General features: G+C 34.5%; 1 protein-coding gene across 1 annotated transcript in view; it reads left to right on the top strand.

Annotated features, from left to right (window-relative positions):
* Positions 1-19,467, top strand: part of LOC137925372 (uncharacterized) — an 89,543-nt gene extending 70,076 nt beyond the window's left edge. Inside the window, exons 2-18 of the mRNA XM_068768804.1 lie at positions 1,829-1,977; positions 3,496-3,780; positions 5,189-5,381; positions 5,859-5,949; positions 6,509-6,640; positions 7,292-7,546; positions 7,819-7,951; positions 8,133-8,243; positions 8,867-8,965; positions 9,681-9,776; positions 10,422-10,550; positions 11,386-11,539; positions 12,427-12,563; positions 13,443-13,551; positions 14,368-14,486; positions 15,681-15,912; positions 16,504-19,467. Of these exons, the coding sequence (XP_068624905.1) occupies positions 1,922-1,977; positions 3,496-3,780; positions 5,189-5,381; positions 5,859-5,949; positions 6,509-6,640; positions 7,292-7,546; positions 7,819-7,951; positions 8,133-8,243; positions 8,867-8,965; positions 9,681-9,776; positions 10,422-10,550; positions 11,386-11,539; positions 12,427-12,563; positions 13,443-13,551; positions 14,368-14,486; positions 15,681-15,912; positions 16,504-16,632 (2,460 nt within the window). The 5' untranslated portion in view covers positions 1,829-1,921 and the 3' untranslated portion in view covers positions 16,633-19,467. The remainder of the gene's footprint in view (positions 1-1,828; positions 1,978-3,495; positions 3,781-5,188; positions 5,382-5,858; positions 5,950-6,508; positions 6,641-7,291; positions 7,547-7,818; positions 7,952-8,132; positions 8,244-8,866; positions 8,966-9,680; positions 9,777-10,421; positions 10,551-11,385; positions 11,540-12,426; positions 12,564-13,442; positions 13,552-14,367; positions 14,487-15,680; positions 15,913-16,503) is intronic.
* The last annotated feature ends 2,997 nt before the right edge of the window (positions 19,468-22,464 follow it).

Raw genomic sequence — 22,464 nt, 5'->3', positions numbered from 1 at the left:
ATTACCACCGTTAAATCACTCAACACGTGCTTCACCCCTCCACGGGGCATCTTCAGGAGTAATGTTACACCGATTAGTGCCAAGTCTCACTCACTCGGTGTTTGGCACTAATGTGCATTTATCAGCAAGCTGGCGGGCGGTGCACTTCGTTGCACGACCACTGCTATATAGCGGAAGTAGCTATATATTAGTCCTTGTTTTACTTTGACTAAGTCGTCGGTGCATCTAGTGGAGAGTCTACCCACGCCGTGTCTATGGGCTTGTGGTCAATCCCAATGGCCGTCAGTTGCATGACCTATATGCCCCGCCCACTGCCACACCAGACGAGCAATTCGAGCTACGTCAGCGACTTTGGTTCTTATGAGTAATTAAAGATGTATTACTTAAAAGGGCTAGAATTTTGAAACCACATTTCTTTGGATTTGCACACAAGTGTAGAGTATATATTTGGAGAGAAACTATTTGGACGTGGTTCAGCCCTCTATTGTACACTTTTATCGGAATTTTAAACGTACATTGAAAGAAAGCTTAACTTGGGGGCTATAGTGCACTCTATGGAGCATCCACATAACCGGCTCAGCTTATAAATCTCTCAATTGGTAAAATATTGAACGCCGATCAAGAGCCGAAACTCCCGAGGAATCTATCAAACTTCACCATGAAAGCCGGTTGACGGCCTCTGCAAGGTATAGATCTCTCCCAAAGATTGCTACAGTAAAATCCCGCGACTTCGACTAAATTGTCATTCGACCTACTGTCGACCTTAGTTACTGTAAATAGGCTTATACTAAGTGCCTTCAGTACACTTGAAACTTGGTGGAACTATTAATGTTAATGACCAAACATCGTTTATAGAAAGAAAAGATTTGGAAAAAATACTGTCGGCTAATCTATATTGTATTTTATTTACTACCTATATTGCAGTCTGTGAGAAATATAGTAATATATATATATTCCGTGGCCCTTAAACTAGAGTTATTATTAGTAATAATAAATTTCTTTTATTTAAATTAGATTAGAGATATAATAAACTGGGTTATTAAGGCAGTAAAAATATTATAATGTAGCACACTATGAAAAAGAGTCAGTTGCACAATAATACATGTTGTATTTTCTAAAAACTGGATTGTATTGTTTAATTAAAACCAATTATGTATGGATAGTATTTACGATATCATTATAAAAAACTGATTAAGGTATGTATATATAAAAATGTAGTAATAATAAGAAAGAAATCCTCGAACACCGTAGCTACTTTAAAGGTTTTTTAACCTTTATGTATTGTTAATAACAATTGATAATTTTGACACACACTTGTAACAATAGTTTTATATCTTGTTCATTTTTTAAATCATATAGTTGCAAAACGCTAAATAAAATTTGAGAGAGAAGATTTAAAAAACGGATTATAAATGAACGCCATTAACTTTAAGCAAAAAGTAACATAGCTTACTGCTAGCTAGTATAGTTACTCTATGATAGCTATATGGTAGTAAGGCAAAAAAAAAACATACCATTTCAAGAGAATTTAATATAACAATCAAAGCGGTTTGTTTATATGTCTAAGCTTTTGGATATGCCAAAATCGAAGAACACTTGAAGCTGAACTTGAACTATTAAAAACAACGAGAACTTGTGCACCTAATAACAATACAATGAAGAAACTACTACTAATTTAAAAGTAAATGATAAATAATTTTCTATCTTTTATGTATTTATAAATATTACAATAAATAGGTCAAGCTTTTGTTCATTTATGTGCTGGCATGTATTAATTAAAAATGGCGTTGATGTATTTTAATTAAAAAAATGTTTATTTTGTCTATAGGCGCTGTGAAAAGAGATAGCAGCGAGTGAGTCCCCATTAGCAGCGGAGAGCGAATGATGATAAGCGAGCGCGTTGGCACCTTCAGCCGGCGACATGGCCGCCCTCTCCTGCTACCAGCCCTGTCGTTCGCATCTTGCGCAGCCTGCTAGGTAAATATATGAGACACGCCTTGTATATTTTACCGGAGACCACTAACTGACAGGGGCAGCGTAAGAAGTCCATCCACAAGGCGGATGGACAGACGACCATATTGTCATTGTCAAAAGTCGCTTTACAGGCAGGACGCTTCCAGTTGTTCCTATTGGGAATATATGGGGGAGGCCTATGTTGTGTTGTATGTATATCTACGATACCAAAAATAAGGTTTGCTTGCTCGATGAAATCAAGTCCGTTTTTCATTTCTGCTAACCAATGTTTGTAATTTATTTGTTATGAAAATATTACATACACCCAACAGTAACGAACAAAACTGCTAACCTTTAAATAATTATTATAAAGGACAAGCATATAGTAAGCTCGGTGTTTATTGATTACGATATCTTGTAAAGAACAAAATGGATTTTGGTTAAATGATATTAGTTATGCGCATCTGTTTTTCATAGTCATTTATTTACAACAGTATTTATACTTGTTGAGTCTACGTAATCATTGGGTGTACTTACGAATTCCGTACCATGACCACTTTCAATTCTCCGAGCTTTCAAACTCTGACCCCAAAGCTCTAAAATGAAACTGTCGATTGCTCGTAAAGCTGCCTAACTTTATAGACCGGCGCCTTGAATTTGTGAGAACAAGGAGGTCTTATGCATTTTATATGTATCTATTACGTTGTTACGAGGTCTCTGTCCTGATTCTGTTTTATGCGGCCATTTCCGAACTTTTTTTTTCTTATTCGACGTGCGCTTTTATGGCTTGTTCTCTTCGTTCGCGGGAGACGGTATACTGCTTTATTGTACTGTTAAAAAATATTACATCAGAAGTTACACATACGAGAAATATATTAAAGAAGCTGAGACTCGCGCGTATATAAGAGTTAAAATGTTAATTTGATGTAAATCTTTCTACGTTTATTTTCTTAATGTTCAGTCCGTATACTATTTATTCAGTCATGGTAATTAACTAATTTTTGTTTGAAATATCAACATAACATTTTGTACAGTAAAATTCGTAAACGTGCAATATATATCCACCCTGAAGTGATAGCCTCCGTCTGTCAAAAATAACCTAATATAATATAAATAAAAATGTTATAAATAAATTAAGATAATTTCATCTCAACCTAATCTAGAGAGTCGAAAGAGAATTCAACCGCAGTAAACATCTAGGATGCTAAGTCTTCACACATACGGTCAATGGTCAATCAGATTCTGGCTTTTTTCTCGTGACGTACACGAGTGGTCAATGTAAGTGACCCTAAGTGGATAATAACACGAATAAATTGGTACAGCCCGTTTTGTACAAATTTATAACAACATCCGCGGCTTTTATTGTCAAGCCAATGTTTAGCAAAATAATATTGTGATAAAAAAGTATGGTGAATTAGTTAATAAAATGTAAAATGCTGGATGCAGGCTGCATCCAACCAGTCTTTGTTTTTAAATGATAATGTGATTCGTAATTTTATAAGCCTTGTTCACATGCATGCTTTCAATTGTTCGTATTCGTAGGTGTCTCGACGAAGACGATCACCACAACGCGGCAACCCTCTCCCTCCGGCGGCGGCAGTTTATCGAACGATGTCAGGAAAATCGCGGGTCGCGGCACCGCGACCACATCCCTGAGGTGTCCGTCAAGCGGACCCGGGAGGAGCTCGCCAAGCATGCGTCACAAGCGACACCCCTGACGCGTCGCCTCAACGTCGAGTCGGGCTGGTCGAAGGTCGAGGAAGTGCGCAAGAAGTTCGAGGGCGCGACTGACACGTCCTATTCGAGGTCTTTTGAATCGCCGCCGAGGTAAGACAAGATAATAATCTACTTAAACAAATATTTATTGATAGAAGTGTCGCTAAGATTAAAACTTGAGAACCACTCTATCAATTTAGCTAATCTAATGTTTCATATTTTCGCTAAGACACAATAAAGGTTCTTATAAGGAAAAAAATTGAAATATTGCGAGAAAATAAAATGTACGGAAAAAACACTTTTATTTTCCCATACAAACCACAGGGTAAATAAAAACGCCAGTCACTATTTAATAAAGATTTGATGTCAATCAAAACCAAAAAAGTTGTTAACAAAAAATAAAAATAAACTACGTCGCTAGCTTGTTTGAGAATAATAAAACGAATTGTAGAAACACGAATAATTTTATTAACAAAAGTTAAAGAAAAACTGCTGAAATCAGAGAAATCTTGATTATTTCTCGCCAAAGATTCTTTGTTACTGTTACCTATCTGCGATAATACTTAGTGCCATTGATAAAATAATACAAAAAAAGATAAGTCACATCCCGTTAATCGTGGGCAGAGGTAACAATGCCTCTGCCTTTAGATGGATCTCTTGAAAAACTCTCACCTATTTATAACTGTTTCTCCGTGAGAAAGCGGTCGGTCGCAGTGATATTATGTCACGATAGATTCTTACAAAAGCCTCCTTCAATAGAACAGCCACAAATTAGTGTACCACAATGTTTTATTTACAAAATTAATCTGCTTTTGTTCATTCAATAGTTTCTTTAGCCAAAAAAACTTCTGGCATTACATGTGTAGGTAAAAATTGTTGATTTTTTTTTTAAAACTTTTAGTATTGAAGAGGTTCAGCAATCTTTACGAATGTCTTTAATAGCTACGTAAGTTTAAGTGTCCGGTTTGACACGTAAATAGCAAATATGTTCCAATGTTGACACATCAAGTCAAAAAAGTTCATAAGAATTATCAGAATTAGGTAACTATCAGAAGAAGGTATCTAGAGAAATCTACATTTATATTATAGAATTGGTATGTTGAATTTTAAACACAGTTGTACAAGCATCGACGACATTCAATGTTCTGATTTGCCTAATTGTTCTCTAAAACTATGCAGCAAATAAAAAAACATCTACAAAATAGTTTTAAAAAGTCGTAAATTCAAGTTGCCTAAGACATTTAAACCCCGAAGGTATTTTTACAGTTTTAAATGAAAATGTGGAATAGGTTTCGAAGTGTAATGAACGTGGTAAAACTTCAAATTATATAGTTATATATGTATATATCTACTTATTAGTATATATCTACTTCATCAATTTGACGTAAATAAGAGATATAATTCCTCGTATTTTTTATACAAAATATAGGAATTTGAAAGTTAAATATTTTTGAAAATGAAATTAAAAAGGCAATTTTAATTATTATTACTTGAAGCAAAAAAACTTCCGTCTTTTCAGGCGCCGCTTAGCGGATTCATTGTTCGCTAGTTTCAAACTACCGCGCAAGAAGGAAGGCATGGCAGCACCCAGGTCACTGGCGCCGCAGCCCCAGCAAAAGCGCAAGTCTGCGGTGGAGCTTCTGGCGGAGACCAAAGCCTTCTACGTCAAATCGGAGACTGTTCTCGACAGGAAGCAAGAGTTACCATTGAGAGTAAGTGTGTTTATATTATAACCGGTAATTCTGTGCATTTAGTCTGTGTATTTAATTCGAAAGATTCTGGGAAAAGTTTGGCAATAAATTGACGATAAGGATATCACCAATTTATTAAGGACGCAAAACTGATCACAAAGAAAACCTGACTGAGTTTGTCGTGAAGAACGTCCACCTAAAAGATGGACAGACGACTTTGTTAAAGACGACAGAAGAGGCTGGACGCAGGCCGCCTCCAATATGTACTATTGGAAATGCTTTATTATTAGACGGCCTTTGTTAGAGGACGTGCTACGGCTGAAATAAATAATATTTTAATAAAGATAAGCCGTAGGCTCTTTTCAGATCATCTCGCTGGACCTTCGTAGCTTTAATGTGCATATGGCTTTTCTGGTATTGTTCAATTAAAATACGGTAATAAACGCTATTAGTATCTAGTGAATATACGAGTATATTAATGGTTTTGCTAATGATTAGGTAAGCAGCGGATTGAGCCAAGCGATAGCGGCCGGCGGCTGCCATCTAGTCAGTTCGGGAACCCTCAACAATGATGCTTGTTGCAATCCGTGTAAGTATTCATCCCGGCTTTTCACCAATTCCTCTCCCAACTATACTGTCCTTATTGTTGTATGTGTTCTGAGGTTGTAGGTTTCTTAAGAAGTAGAGCGATCTACATATCTTCGTTTCATATCCATCCTGTCTGATTTCCCGCCTCGTTTTTGCGCCGCAAGCGATGGTGGTGACTGACAGACTAACGGAGCATCAAGTACGCCCCGTCTCGCCGGGCGTATACCTAAGGCACAGTGCACCGGTTTTGTGGTCTAATTCAGACCTTAACCCTCCTGCAGCCAACAGTTCTGCGTGATCAGACCACATGGTCTTTCCACTGCTACTTTAACTTGCTAATCCGCTGGGCTATGTCGGTTAATTTCATTCGTTTAAAGATTATATATTCATTTAGTAAATAATTTGTATATTCAGTTTGAAAAATTATTCATCCATATTGCAATAGTTTGTCGTAATATTAAAAAAAATAATTTGAGCTGGGAATGGACAAATTTTGAAATCAGAATGCCTGCAAAAAATGTCTACAAATTATCATGTAGTTACTTATTTTTTTTATACAGACGGTACAACAAGAAGTACGGGCGGCAGTAGACGGGCGGTGAGCGCTGGTGAGGGGCTGCAGAACACGTTGCGCAGGCTTCTGGAACATTCTGACAGCAGGGAGAACGTGTACACGCCGGGATATGCTATCAGTAAGTAGTAATGTTGCTTAAAAGTCAGTTCACATTTTGCGCTTCAGTCCCAAAAACAAAATATTTATGATTTAGCAAAATAATCTATTGGTCAATTAAATTATTGTAAATCCAAAATGAATTTATAGAAGATAAGAATTTCATCACATATTCCTACCCATATTTGCATTATCCAAGAGTATATGTACAGTTAGAATGTTACCTGTTAAGAATTTGGCCGTAAAAGATTTTAACCATGAAATTCTAAATAAATTTAATTAATTTATGTAATTTATAGAATTACATTATTAAAAAGTAAAAATGTTATATTGATTTCAAATTTAAATTTCTCTCTTTATTCTTTTACCAGAATAATGAAAGTGTCTAAATGTGATCGGTGACATTTTCGTGCAATTATTTTTTATGACATCAAACTGTACTTAAAATCAGTCGAGTCGTTTATTCATGAATTTATGTAGAGGGTGGAAGTGGTTGCTAGAGTTCTATGAAAATATATATTTTTCCAGAAAACCTTTATGCGTTATATATATTGTACCTCTTCATAAATAAATAAATGTTTAAGGTTTTCCCAATGTCTAGCTTATAATCGCGACGGATATTCTATCGTAGAAACGCTTTTTATTAATAGTTTTTCCAATATATTTTTTATAGCGCACAAAATCTACCCCGATGGCCGCCGGCAAAAAGAGACGTATCCTGAGCGCGAAGGACGTTCACAACACACTTCCGGAACATTTTCCGGTACCTCGTCGTCCGGCACATCCGGTTCTAAGCCGCAACGCCACGAGACAGACAGAGAGAGTAGACCCGTGAGCTTCGGAGATGCGAGAGTGTTCTTCCCGGAGTCATTTGTCATTCCGAGACAGAGGCCAAGCGAAGTGATCATTAAAAATACTTACTCTATACGTGAGTACCAAAAAGAAATCTGTTTTTTTTTGAAAAGAAATTATATTAAGAATTATATGAAATAGCTCCATAGATAAATAGATTTTGCAAATGTTAATGTTAGAACTTCTTTGCGAAAGGCCGTCCAAATGAGTGTTTCCATAGGGTGATCGGTTATAGATGTAAAAGGTACCTTGTCTTAGTGACTAATCTCCCTTTTTGGTTAAAATGGTGAATCTTCACTCTTACCGGTGAAGGATATTTTGTCATATTGATGATTGACATGCCTACAGCAAGTCCACATTCGAGTCCGGAACAAATGGAACTACCTGAGCCGGTGCTCAGTGGGCAAGGATCTCCGGCCGAACAGCTTGGTGCCATCAGTCCCCCAGCGCAATACGCGCACTCTGCGCCGCGGTACGTCAGGTGCGTAACACGAGATTTGTCTTTAAGGATTCTTTGTTTTTAACTAAACATAGTCCTTATATATCTGTATATTTTGTAAAATTTTTACCATCACTAGACATTTTTACATTCACTATTTCGCTTCAGACATTCAATAAGCATTAAACATATTGATTTACTAAAGAAAATTGTCAATTTCCAGATCGAACTCCCATTCACAACCGAGCATGCGGGAAGAAGACGGCTGTACAAACATCAACAGTCACAAGTCACTGCCTGATTTGCATGCGCAGGCGCAATCCTACCCAGAACCGTGAGTTAATTAAATTTACGTAATCAATATTTATTCACATCATCATTTCAGCCGTATGATATCCACTGTTGGACTTCGACCATTTCACAAATTTACTATAGCACTGGTTAGAAGCGGTTTGCATCCAGCGTTTTCTAACGACCATCTCTAACAAAGTTTATTATTCTAATCTTGTATGTCGACGCCGGCACATTTCCGTTAGCCGGATGCAAAACATCGTCAAATAATATGTAATGTTCACAAGTTTCGTACAATCAAGGTTTTTTGGGACATGTGATCTGTTTTCTAAATGACTTCAGTAAAAATACATTTTCACTTTATCTATATATATTCGTAAATAAATGAAAATTTAAAACTCAACTGAAACTGAAAAGGATGAATCTCTTTTTTTTACAAAAAAAGGTACATTGAAAGAGATGTGAACAGAATCATTAGGTCAAGTTAGATTATAAATTTTATGTAAATATTTTTGTACGCGTTTGATTCATAGTTGTGACATTTCCTGATATGTACACTTATGAACAAAATCGTTGACAAATTTTAATGTTAGCTCGACAAGATAATATAAATAAAATATTAGGCAATGTTAAGCAGCTTAAATAATATATACTGTTCGTTTCCAGAGCTACTGTCGGCGGTACCGACACGCTGGGCCGGTCTCCGAGACGACGTCGTCATTCCGCACACCACCGTACAGCTTCCTGTTCCTCCAAAGGCACCAGGTAACTACAGAAGAGAGAATTGAATTGTCTGGTTTTGATATTTTTAGTACCTTATTAACTTAAGATAAGTTGGCGTTTAAAGCAAAGTATTAAAAAAATTTTCTTCTTTTTAAATATTTCCTAGATTATGATATTTTTCAATCATACCTTATGTATCGGTTTAATGACATCAATGCAAACTTTACTTACGTGTATTTTATTCTGAATACTGTTAATATTGATTTTCTTGTATTTTATTTTTAGTATTTTTAGCAATAATTAGTTTTGTGTATTTATGTCTTCAATATTGCATCGAATGATATTATACGTTAAAGAAAAGGTAACTTTGTATTTTATGTAAAAAATCGAAACAAAATTTTTAACGGGTTATGTTAAATTTATCTACAGTATATATGTGGAATTTTGTTCGACTTTTTAACGTAGGAAGTGACATGATACTATTTCTGTTGAAATTTCGGGGCTTGTGATAAAAAAACGCGACAAATACTTTTGGCTTGCTTTTTCTTGAAGCTAACCGGATACTGCCTACCTTTGTCTTCGTCTGTAAAATCGGGCTATCATTTCCGTGCTTCATCATTTTATTAAGTTCGCGGACCCTTCAGTTTTGCGAACTCAGTTCAAAAACCTCCAGGCTAGCAGCATTAACATCATATACATAGAAGAATGTTTGGGAAGAATTGGCTTAGTTATTGTCATATTAAATATGTATTGACAGTTGTTACAGATCTAATCACTCGTCTTTGATATCTTCTTGCGAAGCCTTCTCCGAACATCCTTCGCCTGGGGAAGAGAACTACCAATCTTATAACAGGTAATAACTTAGTGTGAATATCAAAATATGTCTGCTTACTCCAAAAAAAATTAATGAAAAATCACATATATGTATTGTTATGTGAGTGTGTATCTTTACAAACCAGAACAGTGTTATGTCGTTGTGTAGAAATATTTCAGATTAATTTTTTATTGTCTCGATGTTCTCTTTTACACATATATCAACTACGATAACCTTAATGAGAATAAATAGGACTAACTATTAACATTTCAGACACGATACAACATGGGTTGTAAAATTATGTTTGGTATCTGATAAACTTGTTTTGTTGAAATACACTGACTGTATGATATAAGTGAATCATGTTAAAGAAAGAGAAACAGGGCGTGTACATGCTGCGTGTCATGTATGTATATCATGTATCATCAGTTGTGCAGCAGGCCAACGGTCTCATCACTAGATGGCAGTTGAGGCTTTCAGGTTTTTGAATAGAGACCAGCGACCGTCAGGCGCGGTGTAAGACGTCCAAGCACAAGATTAACGGTGGCCTTGTTAAGTTCCTCCGATGACCCTGGATAAAGACTGCTTCCAACCGGTTGCACAGAAATCTATAAAGGAGGCCTATGTCCAGTTGTGGACCTCATACGACTGTAATGATGACAAAAATAAACACGGTTTTTATAGTCGCTGCGGGTCGTCTTTCGCAAGGGACTCCGGAGGGTCGAGCGGACATTACACGCAGCGAAGCGCCCCGCCACACGCTCGTGCACCACGCGCCGACTCCGGGTCCTCCACGCAGCATGATCACGCCAGGTATGATACTACTCCTTCTATCTCTAACAATTCTAGATACTATTAAAATTGTCTTAATGACGTAGTACTGAACACCACTCTAATGCTATATCCTTAGCTTTTTCAGCCAGATGTGACTTTGGTCTGGTTTGTGTGCCTCTTTATATTTATGAAAAAACTCTTACTGGACTTTTACGCTCGTAATGGTCACGTAGGTCTGTAAAAATTATAATAAGCTTACTCTACCTCTCTACCTATGACGACCGCCGGAAATAGCCTAAGAGACAAAGATGTAAATGATGCTCTCATTGATATCAAGAGTTATCACAAGAATGGTTCATATCACCACGTTAAAAATTCAAAAACCGAAAAAACACAACAATCCAAAATAACATAAGAAAAATGAATTTGGAAGTGAATTCTATTCCCTATCATGTCTACATTAAAACAATAATTCCCTTTCTTCTCGCACCTTTAGTCTAAATGCTTAGGGTTGTGATCCTCTAGACAGAGTAATCCGTGGGAGAGATTTCCTAGGGTTAGTATTTTTAAGGTGCTACATAGTGTGCATAAAGGTGTCGGGATACTGAATCGTCGATTGTCTGATCTTCATTCTTCAGATTTTTATATTTTTAGGTCGCTTATTTATCATGATTTGAAATCAGTATAAGTGCAGAATAAGAATGGGCGACCCTAAACAGAAAAAGGCATAAAAAGAGGAAAAAGCATTGAAGGCTTTGAAGGACTCTTTATAATAAATCTCTATTTAATAAATCCTGATATAGCCTACCGGATATTACTTAACATTGCACAATCCATACACGTGTTTAACGTAGACCATGTGATGTGTTACCAGTCGCTACGGCGTGCGTGTCCGGGATCCCCCCGAGTGCTACGTGTCTGCGCCTCCTCAGTTCCAGGACGGAGCTCCTTCGCCCCCTCCCCCGCCGCCCGTTAACCCCGCACCGCCACACTACACTACACATCCTCGCGTCGGCATACACTTCCAGGTACGTGCCCATCCATTACCACAATTTTTTCTTTTTTATTTCCACTTATAAAAAAAGTCTTATGCTTATCATTTCAACCGTAGTATGGCTAACTATGACTAGTATAGGCATCCCTATATAGTTACAAAGGAACGTGATTAAGCGGACCTAGCAGATCCCAGCTTAAAAGGATATGCCCCTACACCGCTTCATACTAACCATGTTACGTATAGTGTTTGTATGTTTGTAGATTTATAAGTCCGTCCCCCAATGAATCAAAATTTAGTATTATTTATCCACTTATAGATTAAATATCATCATTTCATCATTTGCCGCCGGACGACCACTGATGAATACGGGCCTCCCCCATAGAATTTTAATAGCTTAAATAGAAATAAATAAATGGACTTCTAGCAACTTAAATGGAATTCAACGCCAAGATATCAATGCTTGCTTAATACCTCGAACTCGTCGTATAGAAACTAAAGATTATAAAGACAGACCCTAAGGTCATGAGATAATAATTTCAAAGATGAGATTTACTTATTATTATGAATATAGGGCACCCCGTAGATTTCCAATGGGAAAGGCCAGAAGCAATCTGCTTCCAAGACTTTAATTGTCGGTCCACCTTGTAGGTGGACATCCTATGCTGAGCATACTGTTCCGCTTGGATCTAGGAACAGTCAATTCTCCTCCCTACCACTGCTAATTTATCGAAACTATGACAAATTTGTATGGGATAAGTAAATGTTTCATGTATGTGAAATAATGTGTATATGCGTGCGTGTGTACGAGAGAAAGACAGAAAGAAACTTGCATTATTGTTGTATGACTGTATAGTGGCTAGTGATAGAATACGTTGCCATAATTTTAGTTTTTAAATTAGTTTTCGTGATTTGAAACAGGCCAGCGCGCCGCCGCCTCAGTTCCAGGACGAGCCACCGATGTATGACTACGGCGACTACGACTGCACGTACAAGACGCCGCTCAAGTGCCTCAACGTGGGCCGCAAGGAGTACGCCAACTCCAGGGAATACACTAGGTCAGTCACTAGACTATCATACTAACTATCCCACACCCACTCTCTACTCCTCTTGTGGATTAACAGTGAGCTAAGATTTTACAGAAATCTTAGCTGACCGTTACTCGGCGAAAGGAATAAATAATAAAATTTAAGCCGCATATATACATGTATATTAACGTTCGCGATTTATTTTTAATAATTTCCCTAGCTTAAATGTATGACAGGGACCTAGTTCCAAATAATTTTCAGTACAATTTATTACTCTTTTTACCATATCTTCTATCATTCTCTATATTTTCTGGTTTACTATTTTCTTTTATTTGCAATCCTTCCACACCTCTTTTTGCCGCATTCTTTAGGTATCATGATTTAGTTCATAATTATTAATTTTTGATTTTGTTTCTATTATTATTATTTTTCATGCTACAATTCTTTTTTTACTCAATCGTCTATTAAATATTTGTTTATTTTTTATTTACTTTTGAAATTAAAATCAATTTGTTTCTTTATTAACTCCCATCTCTTAAGCGACCTCAGAAGCTTGACAAATCACTTTGAATAACGTAAAAATGAAATATCTCCACGCAAGAAATAGGAAATCATATGCAAATAGGTCTATTTCGGCTCTACGTATCTATTAACATTTAATATGTCACAAATTATCTCTTATTTTACTTTAATTTCGATGCACCGAAGTTTGGTGGATGTTTTTTTATATTGGAAAGTGTATATAACGATCAGTGCTCCACTCTCATGTTGTGACATTGAGTTCATTGATATTAGTTATTAAAAAGAATATTTTAAGATGTATACGTTTATGTGATATTTAAAACGTATATATTTTGACACAAATTTAAATTAAGTTCTTTTTGATTATCATTAAATTTTCCGCATTAGATACCACGAGCCAAGCACCGAGCTGGTGAGCAAGCAGCCTCAATACCAAGATATCCGCCTGCGCCCACGCATAGATGACAAACAGCAGGAGTACGTCAACGCGCCGCAGGTCAGTAACAATTACATTATCATTTCATTGCAATCATTTTTACATCATCATCATCATATCTACTGATGAACGTGGTCGTCTTGCGCTGACCGCATTCAGCGACTTCTCGTGTGACTTCTTAACTGTGTCATCGGTCCACCTAGTGGGGGGCTTAACTATCCTGCTACTACCTGCTCATTGCTCCCACTCGAGAACTTTTCGACCCCAGTGACCATCGGTTGCACGAGCTACGCTCACCGTCCACTGCCAGACGAGCAATCCTTAGACCTTGGTTCTTGTGCGGATCGCATTTCTGATTCAATCTCACAGCGAACCTTCGACCATAGCTCTCGCCATTGCTCGCTGGATGTACTTGAGCCTTCTCATATTATTCCCACCAACTAAATAAAATCGTATAATTGTTAACCCGTGAGCTCCATCAGTGAAGTCATAACCAGAAATTGAATATTACAAAGTATAAGTAAAGTTACAAGTAAAGTATTTAGCGGTTGAATGTGTGAGACCAAATAATATATCTGCTTCTGCTAATAAGATCTGGAAAGTATTAGATAGATAGGCGAATTTGTCATTTGCCATTGTAATTATTAATGTATGATATAGATAATTGAAAAATCGAGTTATAATTACAAAAGTTAAAAAATCAGACATGACTTCATATATATTTGTCATCATTTTCCAGAATTCATTTATTTCTATCTCGAGTTTCGTAAAATCTCAAATGGCAAATCAGGCAGGCAATCTCTCAAAACATAACATAGACAGTGTTAATGTGCTGTTTTTTTTTGCTAAACTTGTAATTTCTATTTTTAATTACAGATATGTCCGCCAGAAGAAGTAACTTCGCCGCTAGGAACGTTCAAGCGTCAAAGGTGTCTGCGCTACAAGCAACGCCGACCTAGACCGATACTTCGTTCCAAATCAGATATCTCGGACAGGTGAATACTTTTATAATGAATGTTTAGCGTTAATAAATGATTTTTTATTCAAAATCAATAAACACAAAAAAGCAAAAAAAAATCCTATCACCAAATAGGAATTTTTTTGTTTAATATTTGCTACAGCAATTGTAGAAAATCGTCCGATTTGCGTTCCATTCCTAATTTTTTTTCTCTTATTGAATATTAGAAACATTTCCAATTTTTGACAGTAGATAGCACAAGAAAACACTCGGGCTTTTATTTGTCCTATAAGGGTTTGGAAACAAAAACGGATTTCTAAAAACATAAAATTGCTAGTAACAGAATAAAACATGATAATTCCATGATGTTTATCTTTTCAAAGTCAAAAACTAGCACCTACTTTGCCTTTGTGCAATTAAAAAATGGATTTTAATAGATAGATAACTTTAAAAGCTTATTAAGTATGGAAATTTAGTTTTTTTATTTCAAATTCTATCTATCTATTCTTATATGAGCCGTTTATTTTGAAAGTGACATAAGTCACTTCGTTTTTAATTCGTGATATTTAAAAAATGAAAGGATACCGTTCAATTGTATTTAGTGTTGCTATTAAGTCGATTTTTTTAAAGTGACTTAAGCCACTTTCAAAATAAACGGCTCATATATAAAATATAAAATTTCCATGTTCTCAAAATGACAAAAATATCATGATTTATACCAAGCTGTTAGAAAATGTCGTGTTTTGATATCTAACACAAGTATATGAAATGTATCATGTTTTGATTTTGATCTTCAATATTTTTAAACAAGGAATTGTCATGATTAGAGTCTAACTTTCAATTTCAGAGTATTCTGTCTAATATCATTGCTAACTTTTTTTCCCAAAAATGGAATAACTTGTTTTCTTCCGTCACTCCTCAAATACAAAGAATTTAAAGTTTACTGGACTATGACAATGTGTAAAAGAGGGCACATCTCTGTCAGCTAAATTATTTATGAAGTAATGTCTAAAAATACCGCAAATGAAGACTTTTATTGGCTCCTATTAACTGCGCCATTGCAGATTTACATATAAATAAATAAATCAATAGAGGTATGCATTTGAAATCCATTTTACTTACATTGACCTGAAAACGAGAGGCCTATAATTTTTGGACAGTATAAGCTTTGGTTAGCTATTTTTAAATAATTTGTGAAAAATTTTGTTAGTAATCAAAATGTATGATGCAGGTACCGTCGCACTGATGGCCGTAGCGCGTCGTCGGCGCCATGCGAGGGTGAGGAGTCTGGGGACAGCCCTTCGGAAGGCAGTGCGAGGTTGAGACACTTCTTCGAGCGTCTTGGCCTTGAGCCAAGGCAGTACGATGCTTTGCTCAGAGATGCTCCTCCGGAGAGCCCCGTGTTTTTCTCCTCGGCCTCTACCGTCGATTCAAATCAACTGGCTGCCGCTGCAGACTATACGGTATTGTGTGATTTTTTTATATAGGACAATATCTCCAGTATGTCAGTTCGTTGAACACGATTTTCATAATCCGACATTTTTATCTCCCGTTAGACATGTCGAGATTTTAGAGTGATTACGTGATGTGTTCGCCTTCATGCTGTGTCGTCTCGTTTTTTCAACTTATACACACCCACTGCAAAGCATGAGCCCCTCACCCCCCACCCCTCAAGATATCTATGTGGTGATATACCAGAATCGCCACTCTTGGCAGGCGAGTTGGCGATTGCAGTGTGGTATTATGGTACGCTACTATTCATTCTCTGGAAACTTGTTTGTGAATGGTAATTCTATATAATTAACAATTGATATATTTTTATATAGTTAAGGATTTACAATTCACACTGAGCATTAATTATGAATACATTGTATCCCGGAAATCGAACCCGCGATGTGCGATCGCAAGTCTCACTTCTCTATTTAAATAAGCAATCATGTGTTCTTTTAAAAGAAAGTATATCGTACCGCTGAGTTTCTTTTGCCTGTTCTAAAAGATAGAAGACATCTTGATGTAATTACGAGATGTGATATGAATTTGAATTTATATCCTAGGTCCAAGGTCCCGGAGTACAGAAGCAAATATACCGCAACACGGAGCCGCCGAGCGTGGTCGAACGTAACGCCCGCATCATCAAATGGCTTTGCCAGTGTCGAAAAACCCAAATGCAACCCCCACAGTGAACATAAAAGATAACAGATAAAATACGTTCACCTTTTAAAAATATTTACAAATAAAAAAATAAATTATAATTTTTTTATTACATTAACACCAAATGAATTAGCGCAATAATTTACTTATCGCTATTAAACTAATGTTTTTTAATATAAAAAGCATTGTTTACAGTGTTTCTGCTTTTCGCTTGAATCTCACGTATTTTGTCTAGATTTAAGTAAATAAGCTTAATTTAAGGCTGTGTTCATGAAGTTTGAAATTCGTTGGAAAATTGAGGCTCTTAACAATTGATGAATTGAATTGTGTCATTAAAAAAATAACTGAGGACTATATTCGTTGTCTGTTTGCCTCTGAAGGTCTATACTGCCTATATAAAAATTGATCTCGTCGCGAGATATCTCGATTTATTTACTATAATTATACATTATATCAATAATTAAATTCTAATAATGATAATAATTGTTGACTTTACATACTAAATGTGTGTACAATGATCTATTTAAGAATTCTATAGTGTGTTAAGACTTCTATAAGTTGAAGGTAAAGAGTCAAAATTTAAGAAACGCCTTTCTATGGTATATAGTAAGAAAAATGTTTGTTAATTAACATGTGTACATGGAGTTTTAACCATTTGCCAGGTTTTAAAATAAAGGGACCGTTTATAAAATACGTAACCTAAAATTTAACCTTTTTTAAATAAACTATTCACCTCCCAGGAAGTCACAAAAACTTCACCCAGGCCTCCCCCTACCACCAAAATAATAGATAAACATATATTTCGATTTTTAACTATCGCGAAATTTAAATAAACAAATATCTGAAATTGAGAAAGTCTATTGTTCAGATATCTAAGTGTTTCATAATTATATTTAAACTCCTTTATCACATTATGCAATGTCCTCTCTTCAGAACGAACGTATTTTATTAATGGCCCTAAATCAAATTTAAATGACGTTTTTATTTAAGTACAAAATGTTAACAAAATTATTGTTCGAAGATATGTACAGATTGAAGAGAAAAATAAACGTATTTTTGGTCAAATTTAGACAAATTTGAAATATCTTGTCACCTATGTACAACATGTGAGCTTAGAATTAATATGAAATTACTTGCTGTTTCAAAATTATACTATAGGTTATCTTCGTGGTTTCTACTGTAAAACGTATATTGTACAATTAATTTATTTTAAAAATTATATATTTTTGATTATAACGATAGAGATTGGATTATCGTATGCATAATTACCTTTACGTTTACAAGCAGCTATAGTTTCCAGGTGCTTTCCATGTTCAGTAAACTCTTTAGGTGATTACGCATTCGTATATATCCGATCTCTGATTATATATTTGATTGTAAACCAAAAATTATTCCAATTCCATGTTATATTAATTATACGATAAGTTCAATTCAATGAAAATTGCATTTAAGTTTTAAACCTAAACTATGTGTGTATACGGTTGATATTTGCATGAATTTTGGATAATTATAAATGTTAGATATGTAATATTCGTGTAATGGTCGCAAGTGACAAAGAAGATGGCGTCACATAGTCGAGGTGAGGGATTATTCGGTATTTGATTTGTAATTATATTGTTTTAACATGATTATTTGAGATTAAATATTTGGATGCAATTTTTATGACTTAATAATCGTCACTATAATGATACTTATCATACACAGAGTGATTAGTTATAGGTATACAAACTTTAAAGGTGTGAATGTTTAACTAATTTGTCAGCAAAAAGCTCTATGGCTTTTATATTTTCTAATCACTCTGTATATAGTGATCATTCTATGGTATATCACTAATTTATTTTTACTATAAAATGCGATAGGTCAATAACTTCTAGCCAAACAAGACGGCAGGAGCAGATGTACAATAATTAAATATAATAGGTAGTTAATGCAAATTTATCCATACGTCGTTTAATATTTCGAAAATCTCTTAGACTTTCACTAATCACTTATAGATAAATTAAAAATGAAACAAATTTATGAGTTTGCCTGTGCTCAAACTGCTATAGATATCCGTTTCACTCACCCATTCGCATCCCATGAGTTAATTGAAAAAGTGCTTTCCGTGTTAAGCTAACACTTAAACTGTAGATAAATATGCATCCAAATAACCGATCTCTGATTATGCGTGATGTATTTAAGCGTTTTGAATGCAGTAGAAACCATTAAATTTAAAGAAGTAAGTGGGGTATTAAACACAGAGTATGTGGTATTTCCGCTATTTAGTGTTTTCAGAGAGAGAATTTTAATTTTACTATTTGTCTCATGTATTATATATTCTGTGCTTCATACTGCCACAGATATATTTATGTATAAAAATGTTCCTGTTATGGATTTGTCATTGTTCAATAGATCGTAGTTCACCTTGTATTTATCTATCCGTTTAGATCTAAGTTTTAAAAGTTATCGTTAGTTATAAGTACGGTGTAGTTGAAAAAGTCAGATAATGCCGTGTTCTGTTTTGAATTCTAAGCTAAAAGTAATAAAATTGGTTTTGTCTTGAATATAATTAATATAGTATGTTTCAATTGCTCTCATCAGTAAATATGTACTAATATATTTTATAGGTTTAGATACTTAACTATGTGTAAACAAGATTCAAATGTCAAACTTGGTGTGTTAAGGTGTACTAAACATTATTATTACGTGATCAAAATAAAATGCACAAGATGTTGCTACATTATTCGTAACAGGCAGTGTATTTCTATTTGCACACATTTTTTCTTCATATTTAAATACGTTTATAAATATTTACTTCTAGAAGAACGTCAAGGGTAATTTTTACGAGCATTTTTTTGGTGCAAAATCAGTTATTGTCAAATAAAAATGGTCTGGCTTAACAACTATTATGAAAAATATTAAATAGATAGAAAATTTTAAAGAATTTATTTAAAGTAAAAATAAAACGAAATTCGTAAAACCATAAAATTAACGCACTGCAGAAAAATTATCCAATTATCGTAATTTGTCATAGTTGGTTAGCCGGCGAAATTTAAAAACCAGTTATCGTCTTGAATTCTCTGCTGTCCTTTCGTACTATTTCATTTTGTCGCATAACATTTAACATTTTAGATTGTTTATAATATATCAATTGACATTTAAATCTTTTTTACATTTAGCTAAGTGCCTAAAGATATAAAGTATAGACATATAGTAGGATTTTTTGTGCCAAAATAATGAAACAACTTTGAAAAGAAAACGTTAAAGACAAACTTTTAAAGGCTTTTATTGACAACTTTTATGAATAATATGATAAAATTCATAATAAAAAACAGATCAACTAAACAAACATCATGAAGTGGGCAATATAATGGAAAAGAATGGCATTTTAATATTTAATCATAATAATTAAACCTAATGTAGTAACGATATGAAATAGCTCAATATAGCGCAACAATTAATGTATATATTTAATAGAAGACCGGAATGATTTGTATGCAATAGTTATATTCTATATATGAAATCATTTTTACGATTAGACTATGCATAATTATGACAATGACATTACTAAAAATGTTCGATTTTTTAAGAATTATGTACGAATGAAAAAATATATGAATATTTTAGTGTACAACTGAATATTTTGTAAGAAGCGTCAACAATTGCATAGAAATTTAGCTCTTATATGTAGCGGCTTTTTTAAATGTTTCAGAAGTAACATTTTTTTTAAATATTATCCTCATCTTGGCGGATAAGAGTTACTTGGTTGCCCAACGTACTGTCACCAAAACAAATCACAGATTAAAGATAAATCAATTTAAAAACATGTAAAGTCAAAGGTAAATAAAAATCGGACCGGAAATTTCAAAGTCGTAGAGTAAACGATATTTATAAATCTAAGAATAAGAGATCGCATCTTTTAAGTGTAAAACACAGATTCATGTACACATCTTTGTTCCGGTAATACGAATTTGTATGTTTATTAATATTTATTCTGTCCGTCAGACAAAGTATAATTTTATTTTTGAATTTTAACTCGTACAACATTGTCTGATATAGCAATAAGAAATACATCCAAACCATTAAGGATAAATTGTATAAAAAATATCTTTGTGATATAAAACATGAAAGTTAGTAGCCAGCTAAAGTGGAATATTTCGTTACAAATCTCCGACCACGTTTTATTCTTATTTATATTTTAAATATGCATCTTAACTATCTGTTCATATACAATTTTTTCATTCGTATATGATCTCTACACACATATGTTGCAGTACTATGTAACATTCAAATTTACTGATATAAAACTTTACTAGCATTGATGAAATTAGCTGTTTTTTATAATCATCAGAGATCGAATAATCGAATAGATATTTACCGAAAAAAAAATAAAGTATGGAAGCGGTTTCTAAATCGCAGAATTACATAAATTTACAGAATTTACGAGGTATGAAATTACCGTTGGGTTTAAAGTATTATTACATATAGCACAAACACAGAGATACCAAAATCGTATAAATTATTCGTACAAAACACTGAGTCGTTTTTCGATACGTGGAGAAAGAATACAGCTTATTACAAAATTATGTATGATTACCAGTCGACTTTTTATTGGTTAATCGAAGTTAAAAATGTTTGTTCCGAAATGTTTTTCTATTTAAAATTAACTCCATAATAAAACTGTTGAATTGAACGTTTAGTTATTTAAAATAGGTAACTAAACATTCAATTGTATCTTATCAATTCCCTGGGCACAAGCAAATGTAGATAGTACCGAGATTGCTTTACTGTGCCTTAGGTAAACGCGTCGTGATGAGGTCTGAGTCATAAAGAGCATGAGCACCACCACGAGTGGTGACGGCTGAATGATGGAACGGAACGGCTGATTCATTCACGCCACTTCTCTTTTCCTACCTAACTATCCAATACCTAAGGCAGTACAGTGGTATCCGTAACACTACAATCTTCGCAGTATCTATTCGCATTCTCAGATTTTTCGAACACTAGAACTAAAGGTAAATATGCCTTTGAGTATTCGTCTTCTGATGTTTACCCGTACCGGTTTTTAATTTTGACATTGTTGCATAGTAATATTGTAGTTGGTAAAAGTATTTACTTTAAAAATTCAACAAGAATCACTGTGGCCTAACCTAGCTCAAACAGAAGCCACCTCCAACTGTGTGTTCTAATATATCATAGCATATTCTGTGATATGTGAAACTCAATAACGTGGACGGTGTGTGTCAGTGTGCTGCGCTATTAAATATTATAAATTATCTCATAAAAGAATTTGATATTTAGTGTGACTCTTCAATAGATTGTTAAAGTTTAGTGTTCTCGATACATTTAATGTTAAATATGTTAGGAAATTTATTGTGCAAATTAAGAAAAAAATCACTAATAATTTTTCCAGATCCTGTGTCTTTCAATACATTTGGCTTCCACCTGGATGCGGTATAATTGCTTATCTCTATTTCTTCGCCCCTCTGCATTATTTATCCAGATGTAATTTTAATGTGTTTTTGTTCAACATGGTTCTAGTGTAGTGGCAGAAAAACACTTTTTATTTCTCTATTACATAAAATGGCAATTTTATTAAGAGACATTTTTCGTCATAATTTTTTTTATTATTTGTACAAATTTTATTGTTTTAATAATTTCATAAAGAAACTTAATTTGCACAATAAGCCGTAAGCGTTTAATTGTCTGGTTACTCCAAAAAAGTTAGAAAAAAATTCTTGAGTTCCGTGCTCATACAATTATGTAATGTAGCGTTACAGTATTAGATTTTTTAGCATTCGATGCTTCCATTATTTGTGTAAATAAGATTTACGTACATTGTTAGAGATTTATCACAATGAATGAATTATATTATGATCTGATAA

The sequence above is a fragment of the Battus philenor genome, unplaced genomic scaffold, assembly GCF_028537555.1.
Source record: "Battus philenor isolate CCGP_79_NKW_IND1 unplaced genomic scaffold, ilBatPhil1.0.hap1 SCAF_27, whole genome shotgun sequence".
Taxonomy (NCBI): Eukaryota; Metazoa; Arthropoda; class Insecta; order Lepidoptera; family Papilionidae; genus Battus; species Battus philenor.
Note: the sequence above shows the minus strand (reverse complement) of the source record. Positions and strands in the feature narration are given on the sequence as shown.